The sequence below is a fragment of the Squalius cephalus genome (genome assembly GCF_949319135.1).
Source record: "Squalius cephalus genome assembly, chromosome: 2".
Classification (NCBI taxonomy): domain Eukaryota; kingdom Metazoa; phylum Chordata; class Actinopteri; order Cypriniformes; family Leuciscidae; genus Squalius; species Squalius cephalus.
Genome location: NC_137123.1, coordinates 8,661,402 through 8,679,581, shown reverse-complemented (window position 1 = coordinate 8,679,581; position 18,180 = coordinate 8,661,402). Strand labels below are relative to the sequence as shown.

At 37.9% G+C, this 18,180-nt stretch overlaps 2 protein-coding genes and 1 long non-coding RNA gene across 3 annotated transcripts in view; all 3 read right to left on the bottom strand.

Annotated features, from left to right (window-relative positions):
* Positions 1-295: 295 nt before the first annotated feature.
* Positions 296-854, bottom strand: LOC307144722. The gene is made up of 3 exons (XR_013818827.1): positions 776-854; positions 553-616; positions 296-433 (listed from the first exon to the last, which is right to left on the bottom strand). It is a non-coding gene; the product is annotated as an uncharacterized lncRNA (long non-coding RNA).
* Positions 855-4,666: 3,812 nt separating this feature from the next.
* Positions 4,667-6,929, bottom strand: LOC307148970 (uncharacterized protein; the record flags this gene model as incomplete). Its single annotated transcript, XM_079854957.1, has 4 exons — positions 4,667-4,981; positions 5,601-5,693; positions 6,354-6,512; positions 6,603-6,929. 4 exons carry the CDS (start codon positions 6,927-6,929, stop codon positions 4,667-4,669), a joined length of 894 nt encoding a protein of 297 aa, XP_079711083.1.
* A 5,765-nt stretch (positions 6,930-12,694) lies between these two features.
* LOC307148961 (B-cell receptor CD22-like) overlaps positions 12,695-18,180 on the bottom strand; it is a gene marked incomplete at both ends in the record, with an annotated part of 49,951 nt that continues 44,465 nt past the window's right edge. Inside the window, 3 exons of the mRNA XM_079854942.1 lie at positions 12,695-12,780; positions 12,865-13,113; positions 13,228-13,482. Of these exons, the coding sequence (XP_079711068.1) occupies positions 12,695-12,780; positions 12,865-13,113; positions 13,228-13,482 (590 nt within the window). The remainder of the gene's footprint in view (positions 12,781-12,864; positions 13,114-13,227; positions 13,483-18,180) is intronic.

Here is an 18,180-nt window from a genome sequence, read left to right as displayed (position 1 = left end):
ATGTAGTTTGATCTATTTTTTTCTCTCTAGCAATCTCCAAGTGTAATGGTCTTTAATATTTCTTATGCTGTTATTCTTGATTTATTGAATGACAGAAAAGTGTGGAATTTTACACTAGAGCCTTTTTTTGCCTTTTATTGGAAACATCAATAAACCCACGGTCAAAAACAATAATCTCAATGAAGTAAGATTCATACATGATAAAAAAAAGCATAAAGAGAAACACACAACCTAGTGAAAACACAGTTTTACATAAATTCATTAACAGTTTACTTTCATTATCACACATCCATCTATAAAATGATCGCCTGATTACTTCAGTCACATGTCATCATGGCACTCCTGTCAATCATTCAAGGCTCCTCCCACAAAGAGATGCATAAAGGCTGTAATATTTACTGTGTCCAAAACACTACATCCTCTTCTTGTTAGTCTGAATAAGAAAGAAAGAGAAAACATTAATATTGATATGTCAATAAAAGTATCAACAATATTTGTCAAGAGGAAAGGCTAATAGATTGGGTTTTGTCTCTATCTAGTGGGTATTCTTACTTGCTCGAAGATTTTCATACAGAGACGAGTCCAGTTCGGGTTTACAATCATCAAGTTGAGCAGCCTTTGCGAATGAAGGCAAAGTAAAAACAGGAGTGTGTTATTTAAATTTCCATATTCTTAGTCAGTATAGATATGTTCACACTGACATTGAGCGTTTAATTCCTTTTGGCTAAAGGTGAAGAGAGTTTAGTCTTTTGTAGGAAACACTTACAATACTTACCGTTACATTCTCATACACAGGATCACTCAATTCAACATCATAAGCGTTGCGTCTGTCATGATCAGGTCTGGAATGATTCATCTTTGCCATTAAAGAAAAAAAAAAAAAAACAGATTAAAGAGAAAATAAATAATGTCTACAAACAACTCACTAGATAAAGTCACTAATTCAGACTTTCACTTTTAGTTACAAATGAATTAAGTAAAAACAAAATAATTTTTTCTCACCTGAGACTCCTGTGTGTCATTGCTCTTTTTCATCCTCCTGGTTCTCCTTTAAAGACAGTGATTTGATACAATTACAACCAATCAGAACCATAGGCGGAGTTTTGGGGGAGGGGGGAGGAAGGAGGGCTAGGGGGGCACTGCCCCCCCAGACCAGAGCCAATTAATGCCTGCCTTGTGCTTTGAAAAATATATTTTTTTTACATAATTCATATTTTCTCATTTTATTTGTCGTATAATGTGTAAGTTAAGGATAAATTATTTTTAATTACTGTATTGAAAAAGAAGCTCATTCTCTCGTGACTGGCGGATCTCAAAGTATCGCGGTACGTGAGTGGACTCTTGTTCTGTTCTCGCTTTAGTCTACATGCTAAATAAACAAAATGGACATTCGTCGCTTTTTTAATAAACCCACTAGTAAAAGTGTGGAGTTTTCTAACTCTAACACAGCAATCGAGGACGCATCTGAGAACAAAGCCGGCCTGGGATCCAGCAGCACCGCCACCATGTCAGCGGAGTTACCCGCTCAACCTGCCGCATCTGGATCTGGATACGTTGACCTCTATAAGCTATTGGGCCGAAACAGCCCATACTTTCTTCTTTCCCTAAGCGCCTAATTAGAAATGTTAATCGTGCCTTCTCTACATTTTACTATCACAAGTTCCCATGGATGGAGTACTCAATTTCACTGGATTTGTTTTTTTGTTTTTGCTTTCGCCACTTTTCTTCAAATATTGCAAGATCAGACGCAGACAAACTATTTACAAAAGTGGGAGCTCGGAACTGGAAAAAACTGTCAGAGAAGCTGACAAAACACGCTTCGTCACAGGTACATTTAAATAGCATGAAGATGTGGGAGAGCTACAAACAGGCTGGTGCATCGGGATCTGTGGCAGCACAGCTGTCACACAGCCATCAAAGCACAGTAGAAAAAAAAAAATAGTACCTGTACAAATCCGTTAATATTATAAAATTGCTTGCTAAATTAGGCCTCCCTTTCCGCGGCCATCGTGAAGATACTGATGCAGAAGCAAGGGGGAATTATTTAAGCATATGTAATTTGTTTTCAAAATACGACCCTGATTTCGAATCCATGCAGTCCAAATACTGCACAAGCCGAGACTTTCAGAATGAAATAATTGCATTGTGTGCAGAGCTCATTCGTGAAGAAATTTCCAAGAAAGTACACGAGACTGGTTTTCTTGCTGTTATTGCTGATGAAGCAAAGTCCTCAAAGACTGAGTAACTTTCTGTTTGCATTAGATACACAGCGGGACTTCAGATCAAGGAGCAATTTATTTGCTTTGTTGACTGTTCCAATTCTCGCGATGCTGCAGGGATTGTTTCTGGCATTAAAGGATTGCAGTCGTGTGGGCTGAAAGACATTCCCATAATTGCTCAGGCATATGATGGAGCCTCTGTAATGTCGGGGCATTTGAGTGGAGTTCAGCAACGGATCAGAGAGGAATTCCCCATTGCTGTGTATGTGCATTGCATGGCACATAAACTAAATCTCGTACTCGTTGAATCATGTACAGTGAACAGAGACATTAAAACGTGTCTAAATGTCATTGACAAACTATACTCCTTGTTTGCAGAGCCAAGCAACCATTGCAGATTTCTCATGATGCAGAAAACACTGGCTCTTAAACCAAAAGAGCTAGTACAGCAAAGTGAAACACGATGGGCTTGCAAATATAGGTGTGTTTCTGCTGTCAAATAACAATATGCTGCCATCACTCACTGTTTGAAAGAGATGGAAGAAGAGGGAGAAAAGTGGTCTGTGGATGCAAGTGGGTAAAACCACATGACAAGTCTCCGCTTCATTACGTCCTTAATTGTTCTCGAGGAAGTTCTCAGAGTTGTACATGTAACACACAAACGTCTGCAAGGTGTAAGTACAACCATGGCTGATGCGGCCTCAGCGGTCAATAGTCTGATAACACATCTCCAGCGCTGCAGAGAGGAGAGTTCATGGGAGGAAATGTGGAAGCAGGTGAAAACGTTTTGTGAGGATGTCGCTGGTTTTTGTGCAGAGAGTGCCCCCCAAACTGCAGGAAAACGAAAAAGAACTTTGCGACAACTTCCCGGGCTTTTGCAGTACATAGTACCAACCATGATGAAAATGAGTCGCAATGGGGATCAGAATCACAGAGATTTAAATGTCATTTGTTTCTCCCTGTTTTAGACACTACACTGTAAAAAAATTTAAGCCAGTACAACAAAAAAAAATCTTAGTACCAATTTCCTTCTTTTTTTTTTTGTTCACTCAACTTTTGTAAATAACAGTTATACTGACTGAAATTAATTTGTCAGTCATACAAAAAATATTTAATTGGGTCAACTTAAGATTGTTAGTTTTGTGGAGAGGTGCAACTATTTTTTAACAAACCTTTTTAAGTTGCGCCAATTCAACATTTTTGGTCTGTAGAACTCTATGTCTGAAGTTGAGTGAACAAAAAAATCCTATTGGAAATTGGTACTAAGTAATAATATGTTACGACTGGAAACTACAATAACATTGCCCAAGTCAAAAACTGAAAACAGTGAGTCAATGTTAACAAAACATTTATTTTTGTTGGAGGCAAAAGTTGGTTGGTAAGTGTAATTTGCAACACTGCAAATTGAAATACTGCAATACAGTAAAACAGTTTTACAAAACACTGCCAATGCACATGAGAAACACAAACTTACAAATACTTTTCAAATTTAAAAGAGCATCCATCTACAAAGTAATGGCGCACCTAAACATGAAACATTTAAATATCAATTGAATCAAAAAATATCAAGTAAACGAATAAGCATTTGGCTTTTTATATAATTCAACCCAGTACAAGTCTTAAAAATTCAAAATAATTAAGCCAAAGTGATTCAACAATGAAAATTGAAATACTGCAAGTAAAACTAAACACTGCTGTTAAAACAGTATTACAAAGCACCAACTCTGGATATCAATTCAACAATGAAAATAGAAATACTGCAATACTGCAAGTAAAACTAAACACTGCTGTTAAAACAGTATTACAAAGCACCAACTCTGGATATCCATTCAACAATGAAAATAGAAATACTGCAATACTGCAAGTAAAACTAAACACTGCTGTTAAAACAGTATTACAAAGCACCAACTCTGGATATCAATTCAACAATGAAAATAGAAATACTGCAATACTGCAAGTAAAACTAAACACTGCTGTTAAAACAGTATTACAAAGCACCAACTCTGGATATCCATTCAACAATGAAAATAGAAATACTGCAATACTGCAAGTAAAACTAAACACTGCTGTTAAAACAGTATTACAAAGCACCAACTCTGGATATCCATTCAACAATGAAAATTGAAATACTGCAAGTAAAACTCAACACTGCTGTTAAAACAGTATTACAAAGCACCAACTCTGGATATCAATTCAGCAATGAAAATTGAAATACTGCAAGTAAAACTCAACACTGCCACTGAGTATATATTCAACAGTGAAAATTGAAACACTGCAATACAGCAAATAAAACTAAACACTGCTGTTAAAACAGTATTACAAAGCACTAACACTATGTTATATGTATATGAAATCTTGCTAAACAGTAGCAAATGTAAACATAAGCATTTTACTTTTAGAGAATTCAAGGCTAACTTTTAAACAACACTAAAAGCATCTTAAACTGCCTATACAGTAAGTAGCTTATTCTTCAGGGACTGAACTCTGTTGGTGCACTTTTCACCCAATCCCACAAAGATGTTCTGCACTGCCTCAAATGTGTATTTTAGTCCTTTTGAATACTCAATGTTCAGCGCATAGAGAAGTCCAAAGAGTACCATGAAAGCAGTAGGAAAGTCAGGTAGGTCCTGCATGACCACAGTTTCCTCCAGAATGATGCCGAAGTTTAGACATGTCTTTGTTGTCTGTGAGATATCGTCCTCCATGACTTCAAGGATGCACAGTTTCACTCCTCTTGTGTAGGTCTCCTCCAAATCACTGTCCTAAGAATTAAATAAATTTCATGAAAAATTGTTGTGCATATTTACACAAATAAAAATAAATAAATCAAAGCTCAAACTCTAGCAAAAAAAAAAACATGGCACTGTGACAAGCAGGACAAGGATAAGAACCATGGGAAAAATGCATCCTGCCTCGTGACTCACAAAAGAGGCCCGGATGACTAAAAGGATCAGCGACAACAGTGCAAGATGAGTGAAGACCAGGCCTGGACTATTTTTGGTATGTTTTATTTATGTGTGTGTTGCTGTCGTCCGTGAGGGGCTGCTGTTTCAATTTTATTTTGTATTTATTTTATATGATTAAAGTTCCGTTTGAACGATCGCCGGTTTATGACTTCTCCTTCCCTGATCCTTTAACTGTGTTGGAGCTGAACCCCAGGAAGGAGGAGGCAGGAACCGGCAAATGTTCACAACTTTAATTATAAATAAACACAAAACTAAAGTAAAAGCGGCAGCTCCCCACAGAGGACTGTCGCTCAAACATAATCAAAACATAATGTAAATAGTCCAAGCCTTTATCCTTCTCTGTCTTCTGTCAGCACCTTTATTAAATATAACCACAAAAATAAAAATATGATATGAACAAAAGTTAAAAACTTACCAGACAAGTCTTTGATATTGCATCGTGCTCCCTGAGGTACAAGGGGAGACCCCGTAAAGCTGTAGCGTGTCTGTGTGATAAGATGTCTGTTGTCTAGAGGGAGATAAAGAATTTTAATTATGATTTACTTCTGCATGAATCCTTAAAGATTGTTTAAAGAGACTTAAAGGGATACTCCACTTTAAAATGAAAATTCTGTCATTATACTCACCCTCATGTTTAAACCTTTATGAATTTCTTTCTTCTGCTGAACAGAAAGGGAGATATTTAGAAGAATGTCAGTAACCAGAAAGTTTCTGGTCTCATTGACTTCCATAGAAGGAAAAAAATATATACTATGGAAGTCAATGGTACCAGAAACTGTCTGGTTACTGACATTCTTCTAAATATCTTCCTTTCTGTTCAGCAGAAGAAAGAAATTCATACAGGTTTGAAACAACATGAGGGTGAGTATAATGACAGAATTTTCATTTTAAAGTGGAGTATCCCTTTAAAAGAGTGTCATGGGGCTCAGGGCAAAATAATCTACAAAAACTGACAACAAAAATGTAATCTATACTTCCACAATCTTTTGAAATTAGTGGTTATATATTTAAATCGTTATAATTAATGTGACACAGTTTTGTGTCAATTTTATCTTTTTGAGAACCCAAAGATGATTGTATATGTCACATTAATTATAACGATAATATTAAATAAGATTTAGAGATATAACCCCTAATTTCAAAATAATCACGAGTATAGAAATCATACCTGCTCATCAAAATGGTCCAGGATCCTTTTCATGTCATCTCCAAGGTCTTTAGTCTTTGCCCGATACATTTTGATGAGGGCGTTGCTATATTTGTTAAGAGCTGTCATGAAAGCTGTTTTAAGGTCCACACAAGTGACCCTTTGGAACTCTCTACAAACCTGAGGAAATGAAAAGGAAAAAAACTTCAGTGAACAATAAAATCTATATACAATCAAGACAAAATAATGTACAGAAAAATTGTAACTTACTTGCTCCTCCAAAAAGAGGCCAGGCCATCTTTCTTTGATGACAGAGACCAAGGGTTGCTCATTAACTATTTCTTTTCTCCTGAGAGGGAATGTAGTTTCCATTTTGGTGTTCAGTTTTGTCATGTCAGTGTTCTTTTTCTTCACTTCAAGCTCAAGCTGTTCCCTTTCATGTTCCAATGCAGCATCATCTAAACCAACAGGATTGTCTGGAAGGAAGTTGATTTCTGATCTTCTTGGTTTCTTCTGGGGTACTCTTGAACCATCATCTCTTTTATTGCCAAGCTCACTACATCCAGCATTGCGTAATTTTTGTCTGTAATTCCCCATTTTAAATTTTAAGCTCATCTTCCAGCCTTTGCATCCTGTGTCACAGCCAAGTTCCCTTAGACATGGATGTCTGGAAACTAACACAAGTGCCACCTGCTCAATTTCAGAATCACTTGGGTAAGCTTTAAAGGAGTACATTGTTTCTGCCAACTTATCAAGTATTTCTATCTTGATGTCTCGTGTAACATCCATGGTAGTGTTCTGTTTTTCATAGACTTCATTAGCTTTTCTCAGTCTGAACTCTACATCATAGGAGAAATTTGGAATTAGGAAATTGGGTGGCCAACGCTCTTCCCTGACTGTGGAAGAAGATGGACTGGACAGATTGGATGAGATGCTTGCTGTGTCTAGGGTAAAATCAGTTTCAGACCCTGTTCTTTCATTTCTTGGGGGTTCTTCTACTGAGGCAGTTTTGAACATTTCCCAGATAATCTTCAGTGTGACCTTTTCAGATGGAAGTTCTTCTATGTCACTTAAATTACAAAGCGAACCACCAAAATCAGGGTCCTCATACTGGATCTTTGAAGAATTTCTTTGAGCTCATCTACTGATGATGGCACTTTGGGGAGTGTCAGCTTTTTTATGCACTCTGGATTCACGATCACTCGCAGCAACATTGTGGTTTTCTGAAACAAAATATACAATTTAGTGATTAACATTCTCTTGCTAAACTGTGTACAAATGTTAAAGCTGCTTGCAATCCCAATCTGAAAAATGCAAACTTTAATGTAACAAAAAACGTTTAGGCGACACCATGAGTTTTCCCCCGATACTGTAGGCTGCAAGTGGGTAGAAGTCATTTAAATCCTTCAGCTCAGCAACAATCAGATCTTCGTATGGAAGTTTTTCAACCTTAAAGGCACGAACATGTTCAACATACCAAGAAGAAAATCTCTCCAGCACAAAAGAAGCCTCACTGTCAACAAACAAAATGCAGTGGATCTTTGCAAATTCTGGCAAGCCGCCACAGTGTCCAACAGACACCATCATACCTTTGGAGTATGAGGTCCCATGCAATTCAGTGTTTGATGCAAGAGATACCGTGTTAAGGTGAGCATATTTTTTCTCAACAGCTGTTTTCACCCTTCTTTGCAGAGAGGACACCTTCACAACTTTTACTTTGTCAACATGAATGGATTGTTTGAAAAAGCTGGGAGACTGCATGACATGTGCAACCATAAGTTGGTGCTGGGTGGACAATGTCTGCAATATGTTTTTGAAATTGTGCACGTTATGGACAACACGCTTGAAGAAACTGTGTTTTGCCTCAAAGCGCATTGTCCATAACTCCACACAAGGACCAAAATGGCGTATGAGGCTTGGGTAGTGTTCCAGAAAATGGTGTTTTGGTTTCAATTTTTCATTTGGAAACACTTCTTTAAAAAGGTTGCGATGGTCAGATATTTTTGTCTCCAGGTAGCTAAGACTGTCCTCTGAAAACTTGGGTGAAACAACAAGCTCCACTATATCTTTAAGATCCATCAACAGTTGCCATGCCTTCTCAGTTTCTGGAATAATTTTGCCAATCATGAGTGGTATGAGCCTAATGAGTGTCCAATTTTCGTGTCCATTTCCACCAATGGTTTTTTTGGAGAACAACGTTTTGGGGATTTTTTGAGGGCGGTTCACCTTGTCAGAGAAACAGTAAGGGAAAGACTGAATTACACTGTTCAACTGGTCAAGGGTAAAGAACTTATCAGCTATTAGCTTCTGGAGACACAAAGACAACTCGTACGGGACAATTCCTTCAAACAAATCGTGCAATGCATCTGGAGGAAATCCAGTTACTGGGTGAAAGAAGGCGAGATGAGTTTGTAAGACACATTCTCCTTTTACACCTTGTACATTTGTCAGAGTTGGGCTTGCTTTCAGCTCCTCAATAAATTGGCAAAAAACATGTCATAGCCAAATTCTCTTACGTCAGCACTCTTACCCAACAAGGCTAGTTGAATAGCATGCAAATTTGCTCTGAATTGGGAGGGCCAGTTCAAAATCACCCAGTAGACTGCTGTAATCTTGTGCTTTTTACGTGATGTTCCCAAAGGATTGGCAACTTCAAAGTCATCAATATATAGACCAAGTGCAATAGCTACATTCTCATCACAAAACAGAGGATGCTCTTTAAAATGCTGGCCATCAAAACAAGATGCATAGAAGCCATTTGTGGTAGGATCAGAACAAGTCTTTTGCACGGTCTCACTATGGTCTAGAAACTTTTTCAAAACTTCAAGAATAGGAACATAAACAAATGATTTATTTTTTTGCCTACTGAATACAAACTCAACTGGTTCAACGACATCAAAGTTTTGTTTGTAATATACTTTTCGTTTATGATCAGTTGATAATGTTCCTTTGTTAGTGCACTCTCAGAAAATAAAGTACATAATTGTACCTTTAGGGGTACACTGGCTTGTCACTGGGGCTGTACCCTCAAGGGTACAATATTGTACCTTAACCTTTAAAAGAAACGGTACATATATGTACATTTTAATGCTTTTTGACACTCAAAAAGCTACATATATGTACCTTGAGGTCCAATAAATAAGCCCTATGGGGTACGTTAGTGTAGATTGTACCTTGGGGAACAGAAATGGACTCCTACTGTACCCCTATTTCTGACAGTGTGGTAGCATACAGAGGATTTGTTCTGTGAACAGCTTCACTGATTTCTGTGATTAAAGATTGGTCAGCTTCACAGTTGTGGTGGCATAAAATATCTGTAATCACCTTTTCTGTGGATGGTTTAGACAGGTATAGTATTTCATTCAGACTTTGAAAAATGTGCTGTGTAGCACTTCTGCATACAAAGGAACAAAGAAGCTAACTTCTTCTCAAGAATTTTGTCAATATCTTCAACATCAGCAGCTTCTACATCATGCAATGTATCCTCAAAGCATTCTGAAGCAGAATCTAACCAATTATCAGAGTCTGTGCGATCGACAGTTACAACTGATGAACTATAATCACTTATTTTGCATTTTTGGTGATGTTTGAACTTGTGGCTATGAAATGTTACATAGACATTAGTTTTAAAATTACAGTGCAAAAATGGGCACTGCACTGTCTCATTCCTTTTCAGATGTGTACCCAGATGCCTGATAAAGTTTTTTTCAGTACAAACATTGTGATAATCACATAGGTCACATTTAAATGTAGCTTGTACTGTTGTTTTATCAGAATTTGTGTGGACCCTATATAAATGAGTTTTCAACGCACCTGGTGTTTTGAAAGAGCAGACACACTCAGGGTACAGGCACAACAATGGTTCACGTCGGCCTGGGCGCCAGTGCTTTAGCCTGTAGTGTCTCAGCAGCAGATTTTGACTGGCACAATTGTATTTACAGTATCTACACTGCATGAAGTTTGCTCTCAAGGTAGATCTGTTTAAGAAAAAAAGAACACAAAGTGAATGATCAGTTTCATAAAAGGCAAATAAATGAATGAACAATGAAATAGACTTATGCTTTTTATTTTTAAGTGTATGACAACTGCTGCACAGAGATTTTCAAAAATCATAATCTCTTCAGAACGTTATCAATTAATCTAACTTACTACTGTTGTAGCAATTAATCAGAATTCTTAGCTGCCCTTCAGTACTGTAACGTTATTAGCAGATGGAGAACCATGTAGCCTAATATGGCTAAAGTCAACAGAATGTGCACGACTTCAAAAATGTTACTGTGCAGCAAAATCCATCGCAACAAAAGATAAAAACTTAAATATTTCACGTAACGTTGAAATGATTAAAAAATAAAGCTAATTTAAACATTCAGTAATGTTTATAACTTACAAAGTAAAGTTAGTGGTGTTTCTATTTTTCCAACGAACTAATATCAACTAAGTCAGAAGTAAAGTACAACAAAAAACAAATAAAATCACTCACCATATACTGTAAATTCCTCTGGATTATTATCGCCACGTGCTGCCTTGTCTTTAATAAAGATTTTTCTCCGACCGCTTGATGATGAACACGCCTTGTCTTCTCAAGTTGTTTCTCCCGCATTAAAAAGTGAACGTTGACGTTGACTGAAATCAAGGTTGTGCAAAGGTCACGTACTGAGGGGCGTGGTTTGGCCCGAGAGGAAAAGATCATTTTTATCGTAAAACATGCTGCTAATTATTTTTAAATGTATGTTTTATTCAAATGTAACATTTCAATAAAAAAGAACTCCTAATTAGGCTAATTGTGTTCTGTTCTGTCTTCGAGGGTATTATGCAAACTAGTGAGATGAGAGCAAATTGGCGCCCACTAACGAACTTCACAGTAAAAGTCTTCCTCCGCCAATTTAATGCTGCCTCACTTAAATTTCCTCCGCTTTTGAAAGACTTGAGTTAAATTTTGACTTAATTTCCTGTGTGTGTGCGTGTGTGTGCGTCTGTGATGAAACTAGTATTTATCAGAATTACAATAGCACGTGAAAGCAGCATAATTTCCAGAGTTCACAATACTGCTGTGCACAGCACAATATACTATACTATTACTTCTAATAATACTGATACATTACTATTGTACATTATCTGTACAATATATTATAATATATTATACAATATATTATATATTATATTTCCAGACTCAATATATAGGCTATATATATATATATATATATATATATATATATATATATATATATTACTATTATTAACACTATTACATTTGGCTCAATGAAGTTATTAAAAAAAATGACCAAACAACCATTTTTCTTCAATGTCCCATAAACAAATGGTATTAGTATTTGCTAGTGTGGGGGGCAGTTCCTAACTTAACTTAATAAGTTGGCCGAATTTTTTTGGATGAACTTGCAAAACCTTGTTCACAAAACTAAACTTTTTAAGTTTATGGAAAGAAACTTGGTTTAGGTTGAATAAATGTATTAAACATAGTTTTACTGACTTTTTCATAGAAATTTGCTGAGCCAACAAAAAAAAAACAGTAATTTGAACCTTTTTCGAGTTGGATTTTTTACAGTGTATGCTGGCTGCATTGGACAGCACACTATGCTGGCATCGCATCGCCGATCACCCTTAAAAAACTTCAAGATGAAGTACGGAAGGATAGATATCCAAACTTTTACCGTCTGCTGCAGCTTGCACTCACACTGCCAATTGGCTCTGCTACGTCAGAAAGAAGTTTCTCGGTTATGAGAAGAATTAGAAACTGGCTCCAATCTGCAATGGCTCAGGACAGATTCTCGAATCTTTCCCTACTGCATATAGAGAACGACTTGACTGCAGATTTATCAGAAGAGCAGATAGTGGACATCTATGCAACTCGGAAAAAGAGGTGGCTTCTTCTGCGTTAGGTAAGATATGTTTTTAACGCTATTCTTTGTATAGCAGTCCTTGTTCATTGTAAATGTATTTTAAATGTAGATGGTATGATATATGAAATATGGTAGCCCAAAAAAAATCTGAGCTCGTGGTCTGCTGGTAGGTGCCCCACCGCGCACAAAAGTGAAACAAAAGTGCCTATGATCAGAACCTATTTGATGATTAATACACAGATATGAGTTTAACCAATGATATTTCTCTATAGGACGTGGTACTGCCATTTTGAATGTGATTAAATCTGGTCTATCTTCAGGATTTACTGCAGTAATGGGCTTCAGATTTCATTATTTAATAACTAACTGAGTAGCTGTCAGTGTGGAAATAAAGGATGGGAAATTTTGCCTTAGTTCACGTTCATCATGACGTCTCACTGAATTCACAACTTTCTAACTCAGTCATTCATTCACACACACGAGAGAGTACCACAGACACACATCTTACCAAATCACTAACATCGTAATGATCACTGCAGCTCCACAAACCCCTCCAATGGATATGTATAATATCACCAGACGTCCTGCAACTGAGAAAAAAAGGAATAAAACGTCTGAACAGATTCATTTAAATTACTTTATAAATAGTAATGTAAGTATATGAGCCGCTCTACCTTTAACTGTGACAGTTACAGTGTCTGATTTCTGAGATCCATGTTGATTGTGAGCCTGACAGTAGAAGCGTCCACTCTGTAGTGCACTGAAACTCTGTCCAGATCCAACAGCTGAGGTTTCATTCTCCTTAAACCAGCTGAAGTTCAGAGCAGGAGGGTTTGAGTCACTGATGCAGTTCAGAGTCACTGAATCTCCCTCCACTATTACACCAGATCCATTTATCAACACTGAGACGTTCCTGGGTGGATCTAATAACAATTACCAAATTATTTAGGACATTTGACACATTTTTTAAAATGACTAATATGAACCAAATTAATCAAAACATAGAATTAGCATCTTATGTTTTATAATAAACTCACACATGACGTTTAAAGTCACATTATCAGAGTATTTATCCCCATGTTCATTGATGGACTTGCACTTGTATTCTCCACTGTCATCAGAGCTGATCTTTGAGATGTTGAAGATTCTTCCAGATCCTACAATCGTTCCTCCTTTAATCCAGCTGATTTCTGCAGGAGGGTTTGAGTCACTGATGCAGTTCAGAGTCACTGAATCTCCCTCCACTATTACACCAGATGGACTGATGGACACTGAGGCATTCTTTGGAGGATCTAAAAAGGACAAAAAATAAAAACTTAAATCATCTAATTCAAACACAATCTCCTAATTTTAAAAAGAACAAATAAATCTGTACTCACACATGACATTGAGCTGAACATCAGGAGAGATGTGAGTGTGTCCGTCTACAGCACAGCTATATCTGCCTGAATCCTCTCTTCTGACTGACTGCAGCAGGAGTTCATTGTTTCTGTCTCTTCTCTCAGTTAATGGCTGTGAGTTTCTGTACCAGATGAATGTTGCTCTGTCAGTCAGAGCGCAGCTGCTTTTACATCTCAGAGTGACTGAATCTCCCTCTGTCACTCTCTCAGGAGACTCCACCTGAAGATCTGAACACAACACACACATTATATCTAGTGCTGCTGTCATACACTGATTATTATTCAACATAATGCACAGAAGAAGAGAGAAACCTCATCAAAGTCACCTGTGACAGTAAGAGTCACTCCAGGAGCACCAGTCCATTTTTCTTTATCAGTGATGAATCTGAAATAGTACATGTGTGAATCCTTCAGTGTCACGTGACTCAGTCTGACGGTGCAGTTCTGCTGTTTATCTCCCAGATACTGAAGCCTCTGACTGTATTCAGGGTCCTCAGACAGATCTAGAAGCTCAACACCCCTTTGTATTGGGCCTTTTGTCCAGAACACTTTCTTGATCTGATGTCCAGTAGGGTATTTATAAGTGCATCTCATTATCACTGTTGAGTCATTTAGTGCACAGATGTGTGAAGGACTGTAACTCACACCCCAATCATCACTAGAAACCCCTGAAACACAGAATTGATCTCGAACAATTTAGCAGCAGCTTCTGCATATAAAACTGCAGTATCAAATTTATCTTGAGTGTTTCTGAAGTGTTTCATTGACTAACCATGAATCATGAGAAGAACGATCAGAGGAAGAGGAGGAGCCATTCTGAGTGATGTCACTATCAACACCTACAACAAATGTACAGTGGCTTATTTTTCAACTTTAAGGGCCAGTTACATAAATATAGCCATTATGTTAAGACAATGTAACTGACGTAAAGGTATGAACAGTTTTAAAGAAGAAAATGTGATGACTAACTTGTAAAACTAGTCTTGGCGGTTTATGCAACTGGCCGTAAGTCTTGTCGTTTCTGTCTCATTGTTACACATTAAGTTTTTCATATTTTTATTGCATTAGATGTTTCATCAAATATATTATACAGTATATATGTCTGTGGCGAGGGCGGTGTGGTTCAGTGAAGTCTGCAGCGGGATAGAGAGACTGGAGATGAGCGGTGAGTAAGCAGGTCAAGTGCAAAACTACAAACACCTGTGTCTTGTTGCAGTAATTGGAATGGAGAAACGGATAAAAGCCACTCTCTCTTCTTCTGAGAGAGAGTGGACTGAGGAGTTGTGCGATGTAACTGTGCCGAAACACAAGAAAGGAAGAAGAAACACCGCTGTCGTCATGCAATCCTCGTTAGGTTCGCCATTTTCCAGACGTTAAATTGCCAGCGGGACTCCATCAGGGACATCACCAGGCGCTTAGGGAAATGAGGGACGATCAGTAACGCTGTTTCCAAGCCCTCGTCCAGGCCCAACGTGAGCTCTTCCAGAGCTGGGTAAACCGGGAGGTTTGGGTTGAGAAGTGCCCGTACAGAACCTCCTGATTTACGATGATCTGAAACGAGCCACCCTGCAATGGTTTGGCCTCAGTCCGCCAGCAGTTCCGGTCGATGCAGCTGGGCGAGAGTGGCCGGTGATGTCTCAGCAGACCTGGGACAGCTGCCGCAGATGGCTATTGGCCGGGGGAAAGCGACGTTGAGCAGATCCAAGCAGCCGGCATCCATATCACCCTGTAGGCCAAAACTGTCCGCCCCCTGAAGCTAAGCTGGATTGAGTCTGGTCAGTACCTGGATGGGAGACCTCCTGAGAAAACTAGGTTGCTGCTGGAAGAGGTGTTAGTGAGGCCAGCAGGGGGCGCTCACCCTGTGGTCTGTGTGGGTCCTAACGGCCCAGTATAGTGATGGGGACACTATACTGTCAAAGAGCACCGTCCATTAGATGAGACATTAAACCGAGGTCCTGACTCTCTGTAGTCATTAAAAATCCCAGGGGTTTCAACCCCAGCATCCTGGCCAAATTAGCCCATTGGCCTCAATCCATCATCATGGCCTCCTAATCATCCCCATATATACTCATTGGCTTCATCACTGTCTCCTCTCCACCAATAAGCTGGTGTGTTGTGGGCGTTCTGGCGCAATATGGCTGCCGTCACATCGTCAAGGTGGATGCTGCACAATGTTAGTCTTTTTAGAGGCATATAGGCCTAAGGATCTCTATTTGCTCTGTGTTTTCTTTCTAATCAGTTAGGCTATGTTTAGCCTATATGTTATTTATATGGATTAAAATGACTGAGGCTGAGGGTTGGTCCTCCAACTGCACTTTATACTTCCCGAGAAAGCATAAGTTATGTTCATCATGCACACTTTGTGCATGACAGTTTTGTGTTGTGAACCTCTTGAATTCACAGAGAATAAAATAATGGCAACAATGAGAAAAGAACAAATGTGCAACTTGTCATGGCATTAGAGTTTACATACAGTTATGTTGTGTCTAATATGAATAGGCCCCAAGCTATTCCCAGATATTGCCAGATAATCACTTTACCTCTACCATACTTTTAACAGACTTGGATCGTTTGTGATTCTGTCTGTCATCCTTTCTTGCATTGGCTTGAGCCTTCACTTTGCCAATTATATGCTATATTGTTAGTAGCCTGGATAGCCCGCAGTCATTATGCTACATCATATCGCCTTCTACTGGATGTAAAATGCTCGGTAGTACATTTTGTCATTTTAGAATGTTAAGTTCTACTTCTGTAGTTATTTTGGTGAAAGTAACTCAAAAGTAATACAGGAGTATTGTAACGCATTACAATTCTGAGACAGTAATATTGTAAGGTAAATAATTACTTTTAAACAACAGTAACAAGTAACCTATAATGTATTACAGTTTGGAAGTAACTTGCACAACACTGATCTTGACTATAGCTGCGCAACAGTCATTTTCACACTGCGTGAGAACGGACTGTCCAACTTATGTCCCTGCCACCTTTTGATTGACAGCAGATTTCATTATATAGTCAGCTTGTATTACACAGTTATATGTTGTTAAAAGATTAAAGTTGATTTCTATCAAGGTGTTTGTCACCAACATACAAAAAACTGCTAGAGAAAACATTTTTGTGCAATTAGACTTTTTGATTTTAAACCATATAGTTACTGAGACACAGCCCTGTGACAACTAGCCCCAACCAATCTCCCATAAATCCCCCACACTTAAGATATTTAACAGAACAGTTATAAAATCATGCTCTTACCCGTTTCACCAACACCCGTGACCAGTGACAGCACTACAAATGATCAGGATGAAATCAGTATAGGCGTTTTCACACACTGAATGACACGTGATTAACACACTATATTTTCACATGATCTTATGACGCCTCAACTAGTGCAGATCGAGCAGAGGAAGAGTTTTACATTTTGACAACATTAGACTAAAGGCATAAAAGTTAAGCCGAGAGGAACTTTACGTCAGTGCATAAAGATGCTCATGTAATAATGTTTTCAAACTTGGGAATATCTATTTTCAATAAGTTGCTTACAGATAGTAATGACAAGGAACATGTTCTTAAGAAACAGAGAAAATAATTGCTTGAATAACTTTACTTTAATTTGCATATGCAGACCAACTATCCTAGCTTGTAAAACACTGGAAGGTATTGCAGTAGCAGTGACGTCAAAACACACATTTCATCGCTAACATTGCCAGCTGTGCACTTGATAAACCTCCAATTTACTGATTAATAGCAATCTGGAAGTTAAATAAAGAACTTTAAACACGCTGATGAAGCAGAATTGATTAATCTGAATGTTTTTATCATGATAACTGTTTAGTTTTTTAATGTGTCAGTTTCCTTGTCCTTCTTGAATGCATCACATGTCTCTAAACATGGTTAAATACTGTTTCCTCTTTTGTAGGTGAGAAAACCAAATGCATGAACTTTTGACATCAGCATCACAGTGTTGATCACGTGACTTTCATTAAGCGATGGAGAGACGCTGAGGGACGTCACACCGAAGAGGAAGAGGAAGAGGAAATCAGTCCTGTCAGAGTAACGCTTGAGGCCTTTTCACATACCAAATATTTCAGCTCTAGTAATGGAAGTCCTGACTTCTAAATAAAAGATCCAAATTGGGAATTGTCTGGACAAACCTGAAATAAACACTTTTATGAGCATCAGAAACAACATTTATGGATCTTTATGAATCATGTAAAAAGAAATGAGTGGGACTTGTTGATTGGATTGTGAAAAGTTGGCATTTCAAGGACCCATGGGTACTAGTATTGACACCAGTAATTTATTGAATAAAGATGACTTCCAAATGTTAAATATTTAAAGTGAATTTAATATTTAAACAGTTGTATTTCTACACAGAGCTTAAAAATGTTTAAGTGACACAAATAACAACAAAAACAAATAAACAATTAGCTTTACCTATAAGCAAGTATAATCACACAAGTCACAATGCATAAAGCAACAATATATTTCCATGAAGACATTATTTGCCAGCCACAAGCCTTTAATTTCCACTTGAATCCATTGTCATTTTTTCCTGATTCTTTTCAAAACACTCCTGTCAGGCTCCACCCA